Source organism: Tamandua tetradactyla, chromosome 4, assembly GCF_023851605.1.
Source record: "Tamandua tetradactyla isolate mTamTet1 chromosome 4, mTamTet1.pri, whole genome shotgun sequence".
NCBI lineage: Eukaryota > Metazoa > Chordata > Mammalia > Pilosa > Myrmecophagidae > Tamandua > Tamandua tetradactyla.
This window is the reverse complement of record NC_135330.1, coordinates 53578970-53596417: the sequence shown is the minus strand read 5'-3', so window position 1 is coordinate 53596417 and position 17448 is coordinate 53578970. Positions and strand designations below refer to the sequence as shown.

General features: G+C 37.1%; 1 protein-coding gene across 2 annotated transcripts in view; it reads left to right on the top strand.

Annotated features, from left to right (window-relative positions):
- The first annotated feature begins 5012 nt into the window (after positions 1-5012).
- The window catches only part of LOC143680804 (complement factor H-related protein 3-like), a 79534-nt gene continuing 67098 nt past the window's right edge, over positions 5013-17448 (top strand). For both annotated transcript variants that reach the window (XR_013174180.1, XM_077157307.1), the window contains exon 1: positions 5013-5171. Coding sequence is in view for 1 of the 2 variants with exons in the window: in XM_077157307.1 (XP_077013422.1) it covers positions 5114-5171 (58 nt within the window). In the remaining variant the exon portion in view is untranslated. The remainder of the gene's footprint in view (positions 5172-17448) is intronic.

The following is a 17448-nucleotide window of genomic DNA, read 5'->3' as shown; positions in this document are numbered from 1 at the left end:
TGTCTGTTCTTTGACATTCAGTCCAGCTTATTCTGGACCTCTAGCTTAGGTTTTGTTTAACAGATCAGAATTTTTCAGTTCTTGTTTTTTCATTTCTTGCCCTGCCTGTATGGTGCCTTTTCCTCCCTTAGGAGGGTCTACTTAAGTATTGTAGACCTCAGGCAGAATTTTCCAGACCAAACTGGCCTCCTCTCAGGAGGAAGGAATCACCTGCATAAGCTTTCCCTGAGAGTGAGATCCAGAAGATTGAAAGGCTTTCGTATGAAGCCTCTGGACTCTTGAGTTTGTTCCTACCCTTCCCAGTGTGTAGTGCTTTTCTGCCCGTGGGTCCCACCAGCATAATGTGATTCAGTACCTCTAATTTCAGCAGACTCTCCCTGCTGGGGGCATGGTTGAGTTAGAGGAGAGGTTGCAGGCTGGCTTTAATTGCTTCACTTTTCCAGAACTTGGTGTCAGAACTCCTTGAGGGAGGGAATCTACCTGAGCTGGGCCCCACCTCTCTCCCAGGGAATGCACAGGCAAAGCATCATCCCCATTCCTTGGGTTTTCTAATCAAGAGCTTAAGTTGGTATGTTGCTTTGTGTATCTCCAGGTTCTATGTCCCACCTCCTTTATTCAGGGCCAAGACCCTTTCAAGTATTATGTACTATCCGATCCCCAAAACCTCTACTTATTATTTTTTCTTTTTACATCAGCCTTGCCCTCTCTGTGCTGGGGCAAAAACCAGTAACCTCCCCTTTTACTCAAAGTTCAGCTGAGCTGGGGGCCTATTTTAGTAGTCAGAGTTTGTTAATTAACTCCATGATTGGATCTTGGTTGCACTCAACCTCTGTGTCTGGTAAAGCCTCTTTCCTTTCCCCCTGAGAAGCAGCCTGTGGGGGAGGGGTGCCCTCCACTGCAGCTTGGAGACCCCACAGTTCTGGGTGAGCTCACAGCTGGTCCAGATTATCCAGACTGGGGTACGCTGTGTGTTTGGTCACTGACATGGTCCCAGCAGTTGTTCTGTACTGTTTCTGGCTATACACTAGCTGCCCTGGAGGACAAACTAAATCCCACACCTCACTAAACCACTGTCTTGCCTCCTATCCCTTTTATGTGTTTTTTCTCTCCTTTTGATTTTGTCACTGTTTGGCTCATGTATTTCATGGCACCCTGGTGAAGTGTACATATTTATGACTGTTATTTCTTCTTGCTGGATTGCCCATTTATTAATAACACTCTTTTTCATCCCTTTTAAAAGTTTTCTATTTAAGGACTATTTCGCCTGATTTTAATATATCTATCCAACCACTTTTTTTTTGGTTACTGTTTGCAAGGAGTGTCTTTTTCCAACTTTCATCTTACAACCTGTTTGAGCACTTTGGTCTAAGGTGAGTCTCTTGTAGAAAGCGGTTGGCCACAGCTATGACCCCAAGGAATGTTATAGTAAAACGAGAGAGAGAAAGGGATTGGGGATCCAGGGACATCAGTCTTCAGACAAATTTATTTCCAGCCAAGTACAAAATTATATACTAGTAAGAAAAGTGATAAAGGTTGTTTGCATGTAAAAGCTAAACAATGTAAAAACAAGTTCCAGGAAAGTAAGTACTTCTAAGGCTAGGATGTTAATTTCCCTTAAGCAAGTCTCTTCCACACCTCATTGTGCTTTATTTGCATATCTCAGTGTCTATTGAAGTTCCAGATCGTGAAAGCTCAAGTGTGAATTTCCTCATATACTTGTGTCTGCAACCTTTAGGTTAAGCAACAATCTTTTAAGTCCTACAGAAAGCATATTAATGGATCATATGTTTTTATACATTATGCCACAATGCATCTTTCAAATGGGTAGATTAGTCCTTTATCATTCAAAGTTAATAATGTAAAGATAGTACTTCAACTGTTTTATCCTTTGGCTTTATATGTAGAGTCTCTCTGTCTCTGTCTCTCTCTCTTTCTCTCTCTCTCTGGAGGAGTTTGTGGAAAGTTTAATTGGACTGACTGTTGCCTCCAAATAGATGAACAAGGGAAAGTCATCAGAGAACTAACCAATCAGATGAAGGAAATAGCCCATGTGCCTATACAAACATGGAAAAATTGGAGCCCAGGTAAACCATTTGGGGGATGGTTTTCTGCCTTTGGGGGATTCAAAGCCCTGATCATCAGGACCCTAAGCCTGCTAGCCATATGCTTCCTTGTGCCATGCCTCTTACTGCTCCTCATAGGCAGTCTGTGGCACTCCATAGAGGCTCACGTAGAAAAGAAAACAATGGCCCAGGTGATGGAGGTGTGTAAATACCAGTTCCTAACACAACAGGAAGATGAGATATAAGTGATGCAATTGCTCAGTAGTGTGAGCATGCACCAAAGGGGTGAATGTGCCAGGCAAACTCCTAGCAGCAGGTCTTTTCCCCCATAACCGCTCATCCACTTCTGTAAACTCAGTTTTCACAACCCTTCCTGGTTCTGGCCACCAATGAACAGTCAATCACCTCCCTCGAATGTAGCCAGTGACCATATTAGGAAAATGCTACCAGCCATTTTGTCTATAAATATCTTGTATTGGTCTTTGATCAGGGCTGAGACTTGCAGAGGCTACTCAGCTGACACACATGGCCATAGTCTAATAAAATCTACTTCCTGAAACTTCGGAGCCTCAATCCCAGTTCATTCTGTTTGTGTAACATACCTGGAGGCTTGCAGTCTCGTTCCTGGTTACATGCTCCAGTCCTGTTTCCACGTAACATTCCTGGAGTCTCCAGCGGAGCCTCATTCCTAGTTTTACACTACACTGGCTTGTATCTGTTTTTCAGATTTTTTTAAAAAAGTCTGTGTTCTTTTAATCCATTCTTGTGAGGGCATAACTCTGTGGGTGTGACCTTTTCAGTAGATTGTTTCCATGGAGATATTACCCACCTAAATCAAGATAAGCCTTATTCCTTTATGATAGGAGAAAGGAAAAAGCACAAAGCCAGATAGCTTGGAGAGAGAGAAATGCCCAATCATTTTGGAGATAGAGACACTGAAACTAGAACACATGAGAAAGGACCAGCAGATGTCAGTATATGCCTTATTTCCTCTTGTGGAAGTACAAATATACACACGTGGAGACATGATACTTCTTCAACTGTTATAAAGACTATTAATTCTTTCAATCATCTTTTTCAATCAGTAATTTTGAAGAATGTCTGTCAAATTATTTTGAAGCCCATTGATTGCTTTGTTTTTGCATTTTCATTCAGTTGGGAATGTTCTCCAATGCTATATAGAATAATTGGACGCTATATTTTCAGCTCTGAGATTTAAATTTGGTTCCTTTATGAAATTACATATCTCTTAGCCAAATAGATATATATGTAAAGATACATATTTATTACATATGTATATATGTATGTAAATTCTTTAATCGTTATTTTTTCTCCCTTATTTATTTAAAAAATATGTTTAGCCTGCTGATTTTTCCATTTGGTTCTTGGGATCTGTTTCATTTTTTCTCTTGAATAAACTTTATATTTTCTGTTTCTCTTCATGTGTAGCATGACTTTTCTTTCTAAATTGTGATTAATACATTATAGAGATTATAGACTTTAATCTGTTCATCTGACGAATATTGACTGTTATTCTGTTAAAGTTTTGGCTTTCAGCTTTATCAGGGTAGGTTATTTCTTTGCTTTATTTCAAGACAATACTTCTTAATCAACTTCTGTGACCTGCTATTTACTCCTAAAACATTTGTTCTCTATTTCACTAGAACAAATGATGAATTTGTTAATCTACACTGGCCATGAACTCCAATCTCTTTATCTCAACACTGTGCATTTAGGTATATTTTTCAGCCTTACAACATTTTTCTTTTCAATGGAGCTGCTTGGAGTTTTCACCTCATGTATGTTCAGTGAAGAGACACTAAATAATTGAAGGGGAGCTGATCTACATATCAGGTGGTTTCACTGATGGGCCTCCCTTTCTTCCTGAATTTCTATTCTAAATTGACATATGTTCTACCAACCCCGATTCAGACTTGTGTTCTCTTTGAAATAAGATTCCTGTTTTCTTGTTAAGCTTCATCAGTTGAAAAGCTGGATAAATAAATATCTCACAGTTTGATTTCATTCTTTCAAGATTTTAACAGTTAATTTCTGCTTCCTTTTGTCACTCAAGCAGTTAATTTTTGTATTTCATGTTGGATTTATAGTTGTTATTTATAGAGGGGTGAGCCTGATAGACACTATTCAGTTCTCACAGAGGTTGTATATATATTTGTATATGATATTAAAATTTATGTTAACACAAAATTATTCTACTTATAGCACATAAATAAACAAATAAATAAATAAATACACAAGTCTGAATGCACTTATGTATTTCCAGTATTAATTATCTGCTCATTAGCAATTCTAAAGGAAAAGATGATGTTTTTTTACATAAGAAAATAATTGAGCATAAAATATATTGAAATGAAAATAAAAGCAAAAATGAAACATTTACTAAGAGAGAGGACAGTGTCTTTAAAGAAGATGAGTCTTCACTGATATTCCTCCAACAGAAGAATAACCACTGTTAATGAGTCAGAATAGATTGTGCCCTAAAATAGAAAGTCTCTTAAAGCACATTCATTAATATTAGTTTTCAAAAATCAGATTGTATCTAGAAGCCCATGAATGTACAGTCATTTAGCTATGTTCCAAATATATTCATTGGTTTGCAGAGATCCCAATGTAATGAAATGGGGTGATAGTAATTAAAGGACAAAGAAAGTTTTCATGACATAGACTCAGAGTCATTCAATATGAATCAAATGGTTGACAAAGGACCTCACTTATTTTCAAGAAATTTTTGCTTAAAGATAAATATTTAATGAATATTTTTCTAGTCAATCCATTTCTGCTTACACAGAAAGTTGTACACGTGCATAGCAGATGATGAATTTAACAAATTATTGTGAAACCACTCATAGAAACTAATCCTGATTTTGCAAAACTTTTTGAACTTTGATATTTACTAAGTGACATCAATTAACTAGCTGCATATAATGCATTTAAGTTCAGAGTCACACTTAATAACTGCTACTGAAGCATTTTGCAAATTGTAGTGCAACTGGAATATATGCATTTATATTCCATCAGGAATATCTAATATGCTATTCCTTATCAATGTCATTCTCAACTTGTGGGTTTCCTTTGCTGGGGGACAAGGTAAGTTGAAACAGATTTGAACACTCATTTTCTCTTACATGCAGCTATATGTCATTTCTACTTTCATGTGTCTATAGTTTTGGCTGGATTAACTGATAAGAATTTTCTATGTTGTGAGATTATAAATGATAAGAATATTCCATATTGTGAGATTTAAATGCAAATCAATTTTAGCTTCTCTCAGTTCTTTGCAAATATTGAAGCAAATATAAATTTTAAATGATTTCTATTACTAAAATAATGAATTCTTCATTATATATTTTTAAAATCTGTCATTTTAAAAATCCAGAACTGTCACAGTCAAGTTTTTAAAAGTAAACACCCACTTGGGTAGAGCCACTCCAATGCTCTTTCCTCAGATATTACATTTTTCTATGTGATTTTAATCTTGGAAATATTCTTTAAAAGTTCAGGCCTCATGTAACTCTAAAAGGTCTCAAACCATACCTTGGTGCTCTTCCTCACAGATTTTACCAGCCTCTAAATCAATAACACAAGTGGGATACTTAAGCTAAAGAAATTATGAATTCATAAATTTGATTAGTAAAATAAAGTATAATTATTCATTAATTTAGGATATGATTTAAATGTTGGCAAAAATTGAAAATCAACAAGATGACAGTGAAAAGCTGAAAGATTCTTCTATGTTCAAAGAATACGTATTTAATGTTCATAGTGAAATGACACAAAATCACTCGGTTAAATTTCACATAAAGTTGAATTTCTTATGTTACATTTACAAAATCATATGTGAATAAAAAATTAATTTATCCCATTTTACTGCTAAATTTATGTAAAATTATTAAATGAAAATGTAATGATAGTATCTAAATTGTAAGAAGTTTTTAATTCAGAAATTTAAATTTCCTGTGTATTAGTTAGAACATTGAAATTCTTTCTTAGGAAACAATATGAAAAATATGAATATATTTGAGCATAATGTGAATTCTATTTTCTCATGCTTTTTTTTATTAATTAAAGAAAAAAGAAATTAACACAACATTCAGAAATCATTCCATTCTACATATGCAATCAGTAATTCTTAACATCATCACAAAGATGCATGATCATCATTTCTTAGTACATTTGCATCGATTTAGAAAAAGAACTAGCAAAACAACAGAAAAAGATATAGAATGTTAATATAGAGAAAAAAATAAAAAAAATAATAATAGTAAAAAAAAGAAAAGGAAAGAGAAAAAAAGACACAAACAAACAAACAAACAAACAGACAAACAAAAAAAAAACCTATAGCTCAGATGCAGCTTCATTCAGTGTTTTAACATGATTACTTTACAATTAGGTATTATTGTGCTGTCCATTTTTGAGTTTTTGTATCTAGTCCTGTTGCACAGTCTGTATCCCATCTACTCCAATTACCCATTATCTTACCCTGTTTCTAACTTCTGCTGAACTCTGTTACCAATGACATATTCCAAGTTTATTCTCGAATGTCCGTTCACATCAGTGGAACCATACAGTATTTGTCCTTTAGTTTTTGGCTAGTCTCACTCAGCATAATGTTCTGTAGGTCCATCCATGTTATTACATGGTTCATAAGTTTGTTCTGTCTTAAAGCTGCATAATATTCCATCGTATGTATATACCACAGTTTGTTTAGCCACTCTTCTGTTGATGGAGATTTTGGCTGTTTCCATCTCTTTGCAATTGTAAATAACGCTGCTATAAACATTGGTGTGCAAATGTCTGTCTGTGTCCCTGCCCTTAAGTCCTTTGAGTAGATACCTAGCAATGGTATTGCTGGGTCATATGGCAATTCTATATTCAGCTTTTTGAGGAACCGCCAAACTGCCTTCCACAGTGGTTGCACCCTTTGACATTCCCACCAACAGTGGATAAGTGTGCCTCTTTCTCCGCATCCTCTCCAGCACTTGTCATTTTCTGTTTTGTTGATAATGGCCATTCTGGTGGGTGTGAGATGATATCTCATTGTGGTTTTGATTTGCATTTCTCTAATGGCCAGGGACATTGAGCATCTCTTCATGTGCCTCTTGGCCATCCATATTTTCTCTTCTGGTAGGTGTCTGTTCAAGTCTTTCTCCCATTTTTTAATTGGGTAGGCTGTCTTTTTGTTGTTGAGTTGAACAATCTCATTATAGATTCTGGATACTAGACCTTTATCTGATATGTCGTTTCCAAATATTGATTCCCATTGTGTAGGCTGTCTTTCTACTTTCTTGATGAAGTTCTTTGATGCACAAAAGTGTTTAATTTTGAGGAGCTCCCATTTATTTATTTCCTTCTTCAGTGTCTTGCTTTAGGTTTAAGGTCCATAAAACTGCCTCCAGTTGTAAGATTCGTAAGATATCTCCCTACATTTTCCTCTAACTGTTTTATGGTCTTAGACCTAATGTTTAGATCTTTGATCCATTTTGAGTTAATTTTTGTATAAGGTGTGAGATACGGGTCTTCTTTCATTCTTTTACTTATGGATATCCAGTTCTCTAGGCACCATTTATTGAAGAGACTGTTCAGTCCCAGGTGATTTGGCTTGACTGCCTTATCAAAGATCAAATGTCCATAGATGAGAGGGTCTATATCTGAGCACTCTATTCGATTCCATTGGTCGATATATCTATCTTTATGCCAATACCATGCTGTTTTGACCACTGTGGCTTCATAATATGCCTTAAAGTCCGGCATCGCTAGACCTCCAGCTTCGTTTTTTTTCCTCGAGATGTTTTTAGCAATTCGGGGCACCCTGCCCTTCCAGACAAATTTGCTTATTGGTTTTTCTAATTCTGAAAAATAAGTTGTTGGGATTTTGATTGGTATTGCATTGAATCTGTAGATGAGTTCAGGTAGGATTGACATCTTAATTATATTTAGTCTTCCAATCCATGAACATGGTATGCCCTTCCATCTATTTAGGTCTTCTGTGATTTCTTTTAGCAGTTTTTTGTAGTTTTCTTTATATAGGTTTTTTGTCTCTTTGGTTAAATTTATTCCTAGGTATTTTATTCTTTTAGTTGCGATTGTAAATGGGATTCGTTTCTTGATTTCCGCCTCAGCTTGTTCATTACTAGTGTATAGAAAAGCTACAGATTTTTGAATGTTGATCTTGTAGCCTGCTACTTTGCTGTACTCATTTATTAGCTCTAGTATTTTTGTTGTGGATTTTTCCAGGTTTTCTACGTATAGTATCATATCATCTGCAAACAGTGATAGTTTTACTTCTTCCTTTCCAATTTTGATGCCCTTAGGAGTCTTTTTGAGCAAACTTATACCTAGAGTCAATAATGATAAACTGATATTTATATTCAGCATAGCAAATGCAGTATATTCTAGAGGCCTGTGATGAAGCTTACATTCTTACAAGTAGATATAGCTATGGTTAGTGAAAACTTTCTATAATTGCTAATGATATGTCTTAAAGGCCAAGAGTTGTCTTGATGATATGTCCTAAATGATAATACATCTTAATAATAAGGCTTAAATAACTCAGATAAGACATATAAGTCTTAAATGAAAAAGGCAGGTTTCTTATATAAAAGATGTGGTGGAGAAGCATGTACAAACGTCATCAGATGTGACTGCAGTGAGACTTCAATGAGCATGAAGCTCTGCTGACACTGTTCATTGTTCCCAGGGACCCTAGTGTAGGATGCAGGTAGAGGAATCAGGGACAGATTACAGATAGACCTTTGTAGGACTCTGAGATGCTATACACACCATTTTGAAGAAATTTGCTTTGGCTCACATTGATATGAGAATCAAGCTAACAACTAAGTAACACTATGAAAGGTCACTAAGTTATATTCAAGGAAATGCATTAGAAAAGCAGTAGAACAGGATCAGATAAGTAGTTACTGTGATATAATCCCAGAGAAGCATGATTGAGAGAAGATAGTATCACAGATGGTGACCAGGTTTTGTTTTGTTTTTTTAAATAGAAAAACTGGATGGAGTGTAAAGACACTAAAGCAGGTCAGTTACTTTTCAGAGGTGTATTGGCAACAACTTAAATTAAGTTCCTCCAGAAACTGTTGCAGAAATCTATTACTCTATAATATAAAAGCAGAAATTTCATGATTTTTAAAGCTTACTTAGTAAAAATATTTATCACAGTAAATCTTTGTATTTAATTTTGTATAATAAAATGTCACTGGCCACCATTTATTTTAAGAGGAGCCACTGACCCCAAACTCAAATAAACATAAGCAACATTATTTTAGTTAAAATTTAATTTACTACAAAAACAAATGTTAAGAGCAACAGATAAATCATTTATCAAGCATGTTAGTCAAAACAGAAATTTTATTTTACATGGCTGGCTGAATTATCTAGTTGAAACAAAATTTGTGTTTTTATTAACCTATGTCTTGGTAACAGTTATTAAGTTCATTATTAAAATTTTGAAATTTACTCCCAATGATTTAGATATTTCCTGCAAGTCACCAGAGATTAACAATGGAGTTGCTATAGCTCACAAGAACATTTATAAAGAGAATGAGCAAATTCAATATCTATGTAACAAGGGTTTTGAATACAGTGAAAGAGGAGATGTTGTGTGCACTAAATTTGGATGGAGTCCAAATCCTTCAAGTAAAGATAATGTTATCTTTCTTTGCTATCTCATTTGTAATGCATCAATCATTTTACTTCTTATAGCTTTTTAAGTATGAATTTTTTTCTCTGAACCAGAGGATTAATTTTTCTAGGAATCAACTCTCATTGATAAATATAATATCTCAGAAAAATAAAGCATTGAATTTTATATCTGTAAGATCCACTTTGAGAGCAGTTAGCATGAGCCTCTTACTCTGAAGATAGAAAGAGGACCAGAAAGTTTCAATAGCTAATTAAATTTTGGTTGTCTAAAAACAGCTCTAGAGCAGTCAAAAAATCCCAGGACTCCTAATTCCAGGGATGTCCAATTTTCAGTTACATTGCATCCTCTGCAGCCTGATTTTTGCTGTAAAAAGTGAATTCTGTTAATAACAGTTGAGGAAACCATGAAACTAAATGAAAGAATGTGGAGATTTGAACTATGGGCCTAACATGAACCGACAATGATGTTGCTGCTGGAAAAAAATCTATATCTCTTAGTTTTCTTAATGGAAGGATGTTGTTTAGAGCCAAAGAATTCATCTCAGCTGTGTTCTTTACCCACCAAAAATTAAATCCATATTATGTGTTCTACTTAGCATGCCACATTTAAAAAGTCATGGTGCACCAGTTTGAAGGTTTTGGTATCCTAAAAGAGCCACGTCCTTTTTCTTGATCTAATTTTCTGGGGGCTTCCATGTTTCTTTTCATCTGATTCAGCATTCTGGGGTGGAAATTGTGAATGGATTGGTTCCATGGAGATGTAACACATCTCCTTTAAAATTGGAAACATTTTGTAGAAAGTTCACAGCACACAGATGCTTGGAGAACAATTGCTTAGGTGATGCCTAGAGTGCTAACAGAGAGAACAGACACCTAGACAGGGATGTTTGGAGCCTAGCAGATATTTCCATGTGCCTTCCCATGAGATGCTAAGCAGGCCAGAACACAGGGTTGTGTCCCAGAGTAGCTAAGTGAAGACCCACAGATGCATAGAGGGGAAACCACTGATATTATAATTTCAAACCAATGAAACCAGGAACGAGGATGAACAGAGGTCAACCACATGCCTTCCCATGTGACAGACATCACCTTTTCTTGAGTCAAGGTATCCTTCCTTGGATGCTGTGTTAGTTAGATTCAGTTGTCAACTTGGCCAGGTGAGCATACCTAGTTCTGTTGCTGTGGACACAAGCCAATGGTACGTGAATCTCATCTGTTGCTAATTACATCTGCAGTCAGCTAGGAGGTGTGTCTGCTGCAATGAGTGACGTTTGACTTAACTGGCTGGTGCTTAAATGAGAGAACGCAATGTAGCACAGCCAAGCAGCTTGGCATTCCTTATCTCAGCACTCGCAGCTCAGCCCAGGCCTTTGGAGATGCAGAAAGAAGTCACCCCAGGGAAAGTTGTTGGAACCCAAGGGCCTGGAGAGAAGACCAGCAGAGACCATCCTGTGCCTTCCACGTAAGAAAGAACCTCAGTGGAAAGTTAGCTGCCTTTCCTCTGAAGAACCAACAAAATAAATCCCCTTTTATTAAAAGCCAATCCATCTCTGGTGTGTTGCGTTCCGGCAGCTAGCAAACTAGAACAGATGCCTTAGTTTGGACATTTTTGAGGCCTTAGAACTGTAAACTTGTTACATAATAAACTTTCTTTTTAAACATCATTTCATTAAACATTGTTAAAACTGCAATCTGGTGATTTTAACAAACTAATAGAGATGGGTTCAAATTACCATGGTTTAGAAGTGAGAATATAGCCAGTTGAAAGGTTTTAGAGATACTGTAAGAATAATATCAAGAAAATATGGGTTGGGGAGCGGGGACCAAGATGGCGGCTTAGTAAGGTATGTGCGTCTTAGTTCCTCCTCCAAAGCAACTACTAGGTGAACTGAAACAGTGCAGAACACCTCCCGGGACTACAGCAGGGAATGGACACACAGCGTACCCCAGTCTGGACTGGCTAGTCTGACTGCGAGACTTGGCTGCGGTGAGATCCCCGAGCGGTGCGTGATTTCCCAAGCAGCGGCAGCTGCGGCAGCCGGAGCTACTCCCTCCCTCCTTCCCGGGCTGGCTGAGAGCCTCGGAGAGGCAAGTTTCCCAAGCTGAGATGGCCGGCGCCCCTCTTTTGCGGGCGGTTTCGAGTCTCGGCTTCGAGTTCGCGGCTACGACTCTTGGATCAGAGGGCTATCCAAGCCGCAGTGGCCCTCCACCGCGGGTGGTTTCCTGGTTCGGTGTGGAATTCCCCAGGCCGCAGCGGCCGGTGACTGATGCCCCTCCCCCACGGGTGACTTCCTGGTCCAGTGGCGAATTCCCCGGGCCTGCTGCAGCCGGCGACCAGCCACAGGGTCCCCTCAAGCCACGGCGGCTGACGCCCTCACCACGCGCAGCCCCCTGAACCAACAGAGAGAATTGGATCGGAAATCCCCAGGCTGCGGAGATCGGTGACCGGGGGGATCCATTCCAAACACGTGAGACAAACGTGTGCCACGAGCACCACCTACTGGGCAGGATAAGAAAAACAGAACCCAGAGATTTCACAGAAAAATCTTACAACCTTGTTGGGTCCGACACCCAGAGAAATCTGACTAAAAGCTCAGATGCCAGCAGCAGAAGATAACGGCCCATGCTCAGAAGATTGAGAATATGGCCCAGTCAAAGGAACAAACCAATAGTTTAACTGAGATACAAGAGCTGAGACAACTAATGCTGAATATACGAACAGAAATGGAAAACCTCTTCAAAAATGAAACCGATAAATTGAGGGAGGACATGAAGAGGACATGGGCTGAACATAAATAAGAAATAGAAAAACTGAAAAAACAAATCACAGAACTTATGGAAGTGAAGGATAAAGTAGAAAAGATGGAAAAAACAATGGATACCTACAATGATAGATTTAAAGAGATGGAAGATAGAATTAGTGATTTGGAGGATGGGACATCTGAATTCCAAAAAGAAACAGAAACTATCGGGAAAAGAATGGAAAAATTTGAACAGGGTATCAGGGAACTCAAGGACAATATGAACCACACAAATATACGTGTTGTGGGTGAACCAGAAGGAGAAGAGAAGGGAAAAGGAGGAGAAAAACTAATGGAAGAAATTATCACTGAAAATTTCCCAACTCTTATGAAAGACCTAAAATTACAGATCCAAGAAGTGCAGTGCACCCCAAAGAGATTAGACCCAAATAGGCGTTCTCCAAGACACTTACTAGTTAGAATGTCAGAGGTCAAAGAGAAAGAGAGGATCTTGAAAGCAGCGAGAGAGAAGCAATCCATTACATACAAGGGAAACCCAATAAGACTATGTGTAGATTTCTCAGCAGAAACCATGGAAGCTAGAAGACAGTGGGATGATATATTTAAATTACTAAAAGAGAAAAACTGCCAGCCAAGACTCCTATATCCAGCAAAATTATCCTTCAAAAATGAGGGAGAAATTAAAACATTCTCAGACAAAAAGTCACTGAGAGAATTTGTGACCAAGAGACCAGCTCTGCAAGAAATACTAAAGGGAGCACTAGAGTCAGATACAAAAAGACAGAAGAGAGAGGTATGGAGAAGAGTGTAGAAAGAAGGAAAATCAGATATGATATATATGATACAAAAGGCAAAATGTTAGAGGAAAATATTATCCAAACAGTAATAACACTAAATGTCAATGGACTGAATTCCCCAATCAAAAGACATAGATTGGCAGAATGGATTAAAAAACAGGATCCTTCTATATGCTGTCTACAGGAAACACATCTTAGACCCAAAGATAAACATAGGTTGAAAGTGAAAGGTTGGGAAAAGATATTTCATGCAAATAACAGCCAGAAAAGAGCAGGAGTGGCTATACTAATATCCAACAAATTAGACTTCAAATGTAAAACAGTTCAAAGAGACAAAGAAGGACACTATATACTAATAAAAGGAACAATTAAACAAGAAGACATAACAATCATAAATATTTATGCACCGAACCAAAATGCCCCAAAATACATGAGGAATACACTGCAAACACTGAAAAGGGAAATAGACACATATACCATAATAGTTGGAGACATCAATTCACCACTCTCAGCAATGGACAGAACATCTAGACAGAGGATCAATAAAGAAATAGAGAATCTGAATATTACTATAAATGAGCTAGACTTAACAGACATTTATAGGACATTACATCCCACAACAGCAGGATACACCTTTTTCTCAAGTGCTCATGGATCATTCTCAAAGATAGACCATATGCTGGGTCACAAAGCAAGTCTTAACAAATTTAAAAAGATTGAAATCATACACAACACTTTCTCGGATCATAAAGGAATGAAATTGGAAATCAATAATAGGCAGAGTGCCAGAAAATTCAGAAATATGTGGAGGCTCAACAACACACTCCAAAACAACGAGTGGGTCAAAGAAGAAATTGCTAGAGAAATTAGCAAATACCTCGAGGCGAATGAAAATGAAAACACAACATATCAAAACTTATGGGATGCAGCAAAGGCAGTGCTAAGAGGGAAATTTATTGCCCTAAATGCCTATATCAGAAAAGAAGAAAAGGCAAAAATGCAGGAATTAACTGTCCACTTGGAAGAACTGGCGAAAGAACACTAAACTAATCCCAAAGCAAACAAAAGGAAAGAAATAACAAAGATTAGAGCAGAAATAAATGAAATTGAAAACATGAAAACAATAGAGAAAATCAATAAGGCCAGAAGTTGGTTCTATGAGAAAATCAATAAGATTGATGGGCCCTTAGCAAGATTGACAAAAAGGAGAAGAGAGAGGATGCAAATAAATAAAATCAGAAATGGAAGAGGAGACATAACTACTGACCTCACAGAAATAAAGGAGGTAATAACAGGATACTATGAACAACTTTACGCTAATAAATACAACAATTTAGAGGAAATGGACGGGTTCCTGGAAAGACATGAACAACCAACTTTGACTCAAGAAGACATAGATGACCTCAGCAAACCAATCACAAGTAAAGAAATTGAATCAGTCATTCAAAAGCTTCCTAAAAAGAAAAGTCCAGGACCAGACGGCTTCACATCTGAATTCTATCAAACATTCCAGAAAGAATTAGTACCAACTCTCCTCAAACTCTTCAAAAAAATCGAAGTGGAGGGAAAACTACCTAATTCATTCTATGAAGCCAACATCACCCTCATACCAAAACCAGGCAAAGATATTACAAAAAATGAAAACTACAGACCAATCTCTCTAATGAATACAGATGCAAAAATCCTCAATAAAATTCTAGCAAATCGTATCCAACAACACATTAAAAGAATTATACATCATGACCAAGTAGGATTCATCCCAGGTATGTAAGGATGGTTCAACATAAGAAAATCAATTAATGTAATACACCATATCAACAAATCAAAGCAGAAAAATCACATGATCATCTCAATTGATGCAGAGAAGGCATTTGACAAGATTCAACATCCTTTCCTGTTGAAAAGACTTCAAAGGATAGGAATACAAGGGAACTTCCTTAAAATGATAGAGGGAATATATGAAAAACCCACAGCTAATATCATCCTCAATGGGGAAAAATTGAAAACTTTCCCCCTAAGATCAGGAACAAGACAAGGATGTCCACTATCACCACTATTATTCAACATTGTGTTGGAGGTTCTAGCCAGAGCAATTAGACAAGAAAAAGAAATACAAGGCATCAAAATTGGAAAGAAAGAAGTAAAACTATCACCGTTTGCAGACGATATGATACTATACGTCGAAAACCTGGAAAAATCCACAACAAAACTACTAGAGCTAATAAATGAGTACAGCAAAGTAGCAGGTTACAAGATCAACATTCAAAAATCTGTAGCATTTCTATACATTAGCAATGAACAAGCGGAGGGGGAAATCAAGAAACGAATCCCATTTACAATTGCAACTAAAAGAATAAAATACCTAGGAATAAATTTAACTAAAAAGACAAAAACCCTATATAAAGAAAACTACAAAAAACTGCTAAAAGAAATCACAGAAGACCTAAATAGATGGAAGGGCATACCGTGTTCATGGATTGGAAGACTAAATATAGTTAAGATGTCAATCCTACCTAAATTGATTTATAGATTCAATGCAATACCAATCAAAATCCCAACAACTTAATTTTCAGAAATAGAAAAACCAATAAGCAAATTTATCTGGAAGGGCAGGGTGCCCCGAATTGCTAAAAACATCTTGAGGAAAAAAAACGAAGCTGGAGGTCTTGCACTGCCTGATTTTAAGGCATATTATGAATCCGCAGTGGTCAAAACAGCATGGTATTGGCATAAAGATAGATATATCAACCAATGGAATCGAATAGAGTGCTCAGATATAGACCCTCTCATCTATGGACATTTGATCTTTGATAAGGCAGTCAAGCCAAATCACCTGGGACTGAACAGTCTCTTCAATAAATGGTGCCTAGAGAACTTGATATCCATATGCAAAAGAATGAAAGAAGACCCATATCTCACACCCTACACAAAAGTTAACTCAAAATGGATCAGAGATCTAAACATTAGGTCTAAGACCATAAAACAGTTAGAGGAAAATGTAGGGAGATATCTTATGAATCTTACAATTGGAGGCAGTTTTATGGACCTTAAACCTAAAGCAAGACACTGAAGAAGGAAATAAATAAATGGGAGCTCCTCAAAATTAAACACTTTTGTGCATCAAAGAACTTCATCAAGAAAGTAGAAAGACAGCCTACACAATGGGAATCAATATTTGGAAACGACATATCAGATAAAGGTCTAGTATCCAGAATCTATAATGAGATTGTTCAACTCAACAACAAAAAGACAGCCTACCCAATTAAAAAATGGGAGAAAGACTTGAACAGACACCTACCAGAAGAGAAAATATGGATGGCCAAGAGGCACATGAAGAGATGCTCAATGTCCCTGGCCATTAGAGAAATGCAAATCAAAACCACAATGAGATATCATCTCACACCCACCAGAATGGCCATTATCAACAAAACAGAAAATGACAAGTGCTGGAGAGGATGCGGAGAAAGAGGCACACTTATCCACTGTTGGTGGGAATGTCAAAGGGTGCAACCACTGTGGAAGGCAGTTTGGCGGTTCCTCAAAAAGCTGAATATAGAATTGTCATACGACCCAGCAATACCATTGCTGGGAATCTACTCAAAGGAATTAAGGGCAAAAACTCAAACGGATATTTGCATACCAATGTTTATAGCAGCGTTATTTACAATTGCAAAGGGATGGAAACAGCCAAAATGTCCATCAACAGACGAGTGGCTAAACAAACTGTGGTATATACATACGATGGAATATTATGCAGCTTTAAGGCAGGATAAACTTATGAAGCATGTAATAACATGGATGGACCTAGAGAACATTATGCTGAGTGAGTCTAGCCAAAAACTAAAAGACAAATACTGTATGGTCCCAATGATGTGAATCGACACTCGAGAATAAACTTGGAATATGTCATTGGTAACAGAGACCATCAGGAGATAGAAACAGGGTAAGATAATGGGTAATTGGAGTAGATGGGATACAGACTGTGCAACAGGACTAGATACAAAAACTCAAAAATGGACAGCACAATAATACCTAATTGTAAAGTAATCATGTTAAAACACTGAATGAAGCTGCATCCGAGCTATAGGTTTTTGTTTTGTTTTGTTTTGTTCTTACTATTATTACTTTTATTTTTTTCTCTATATT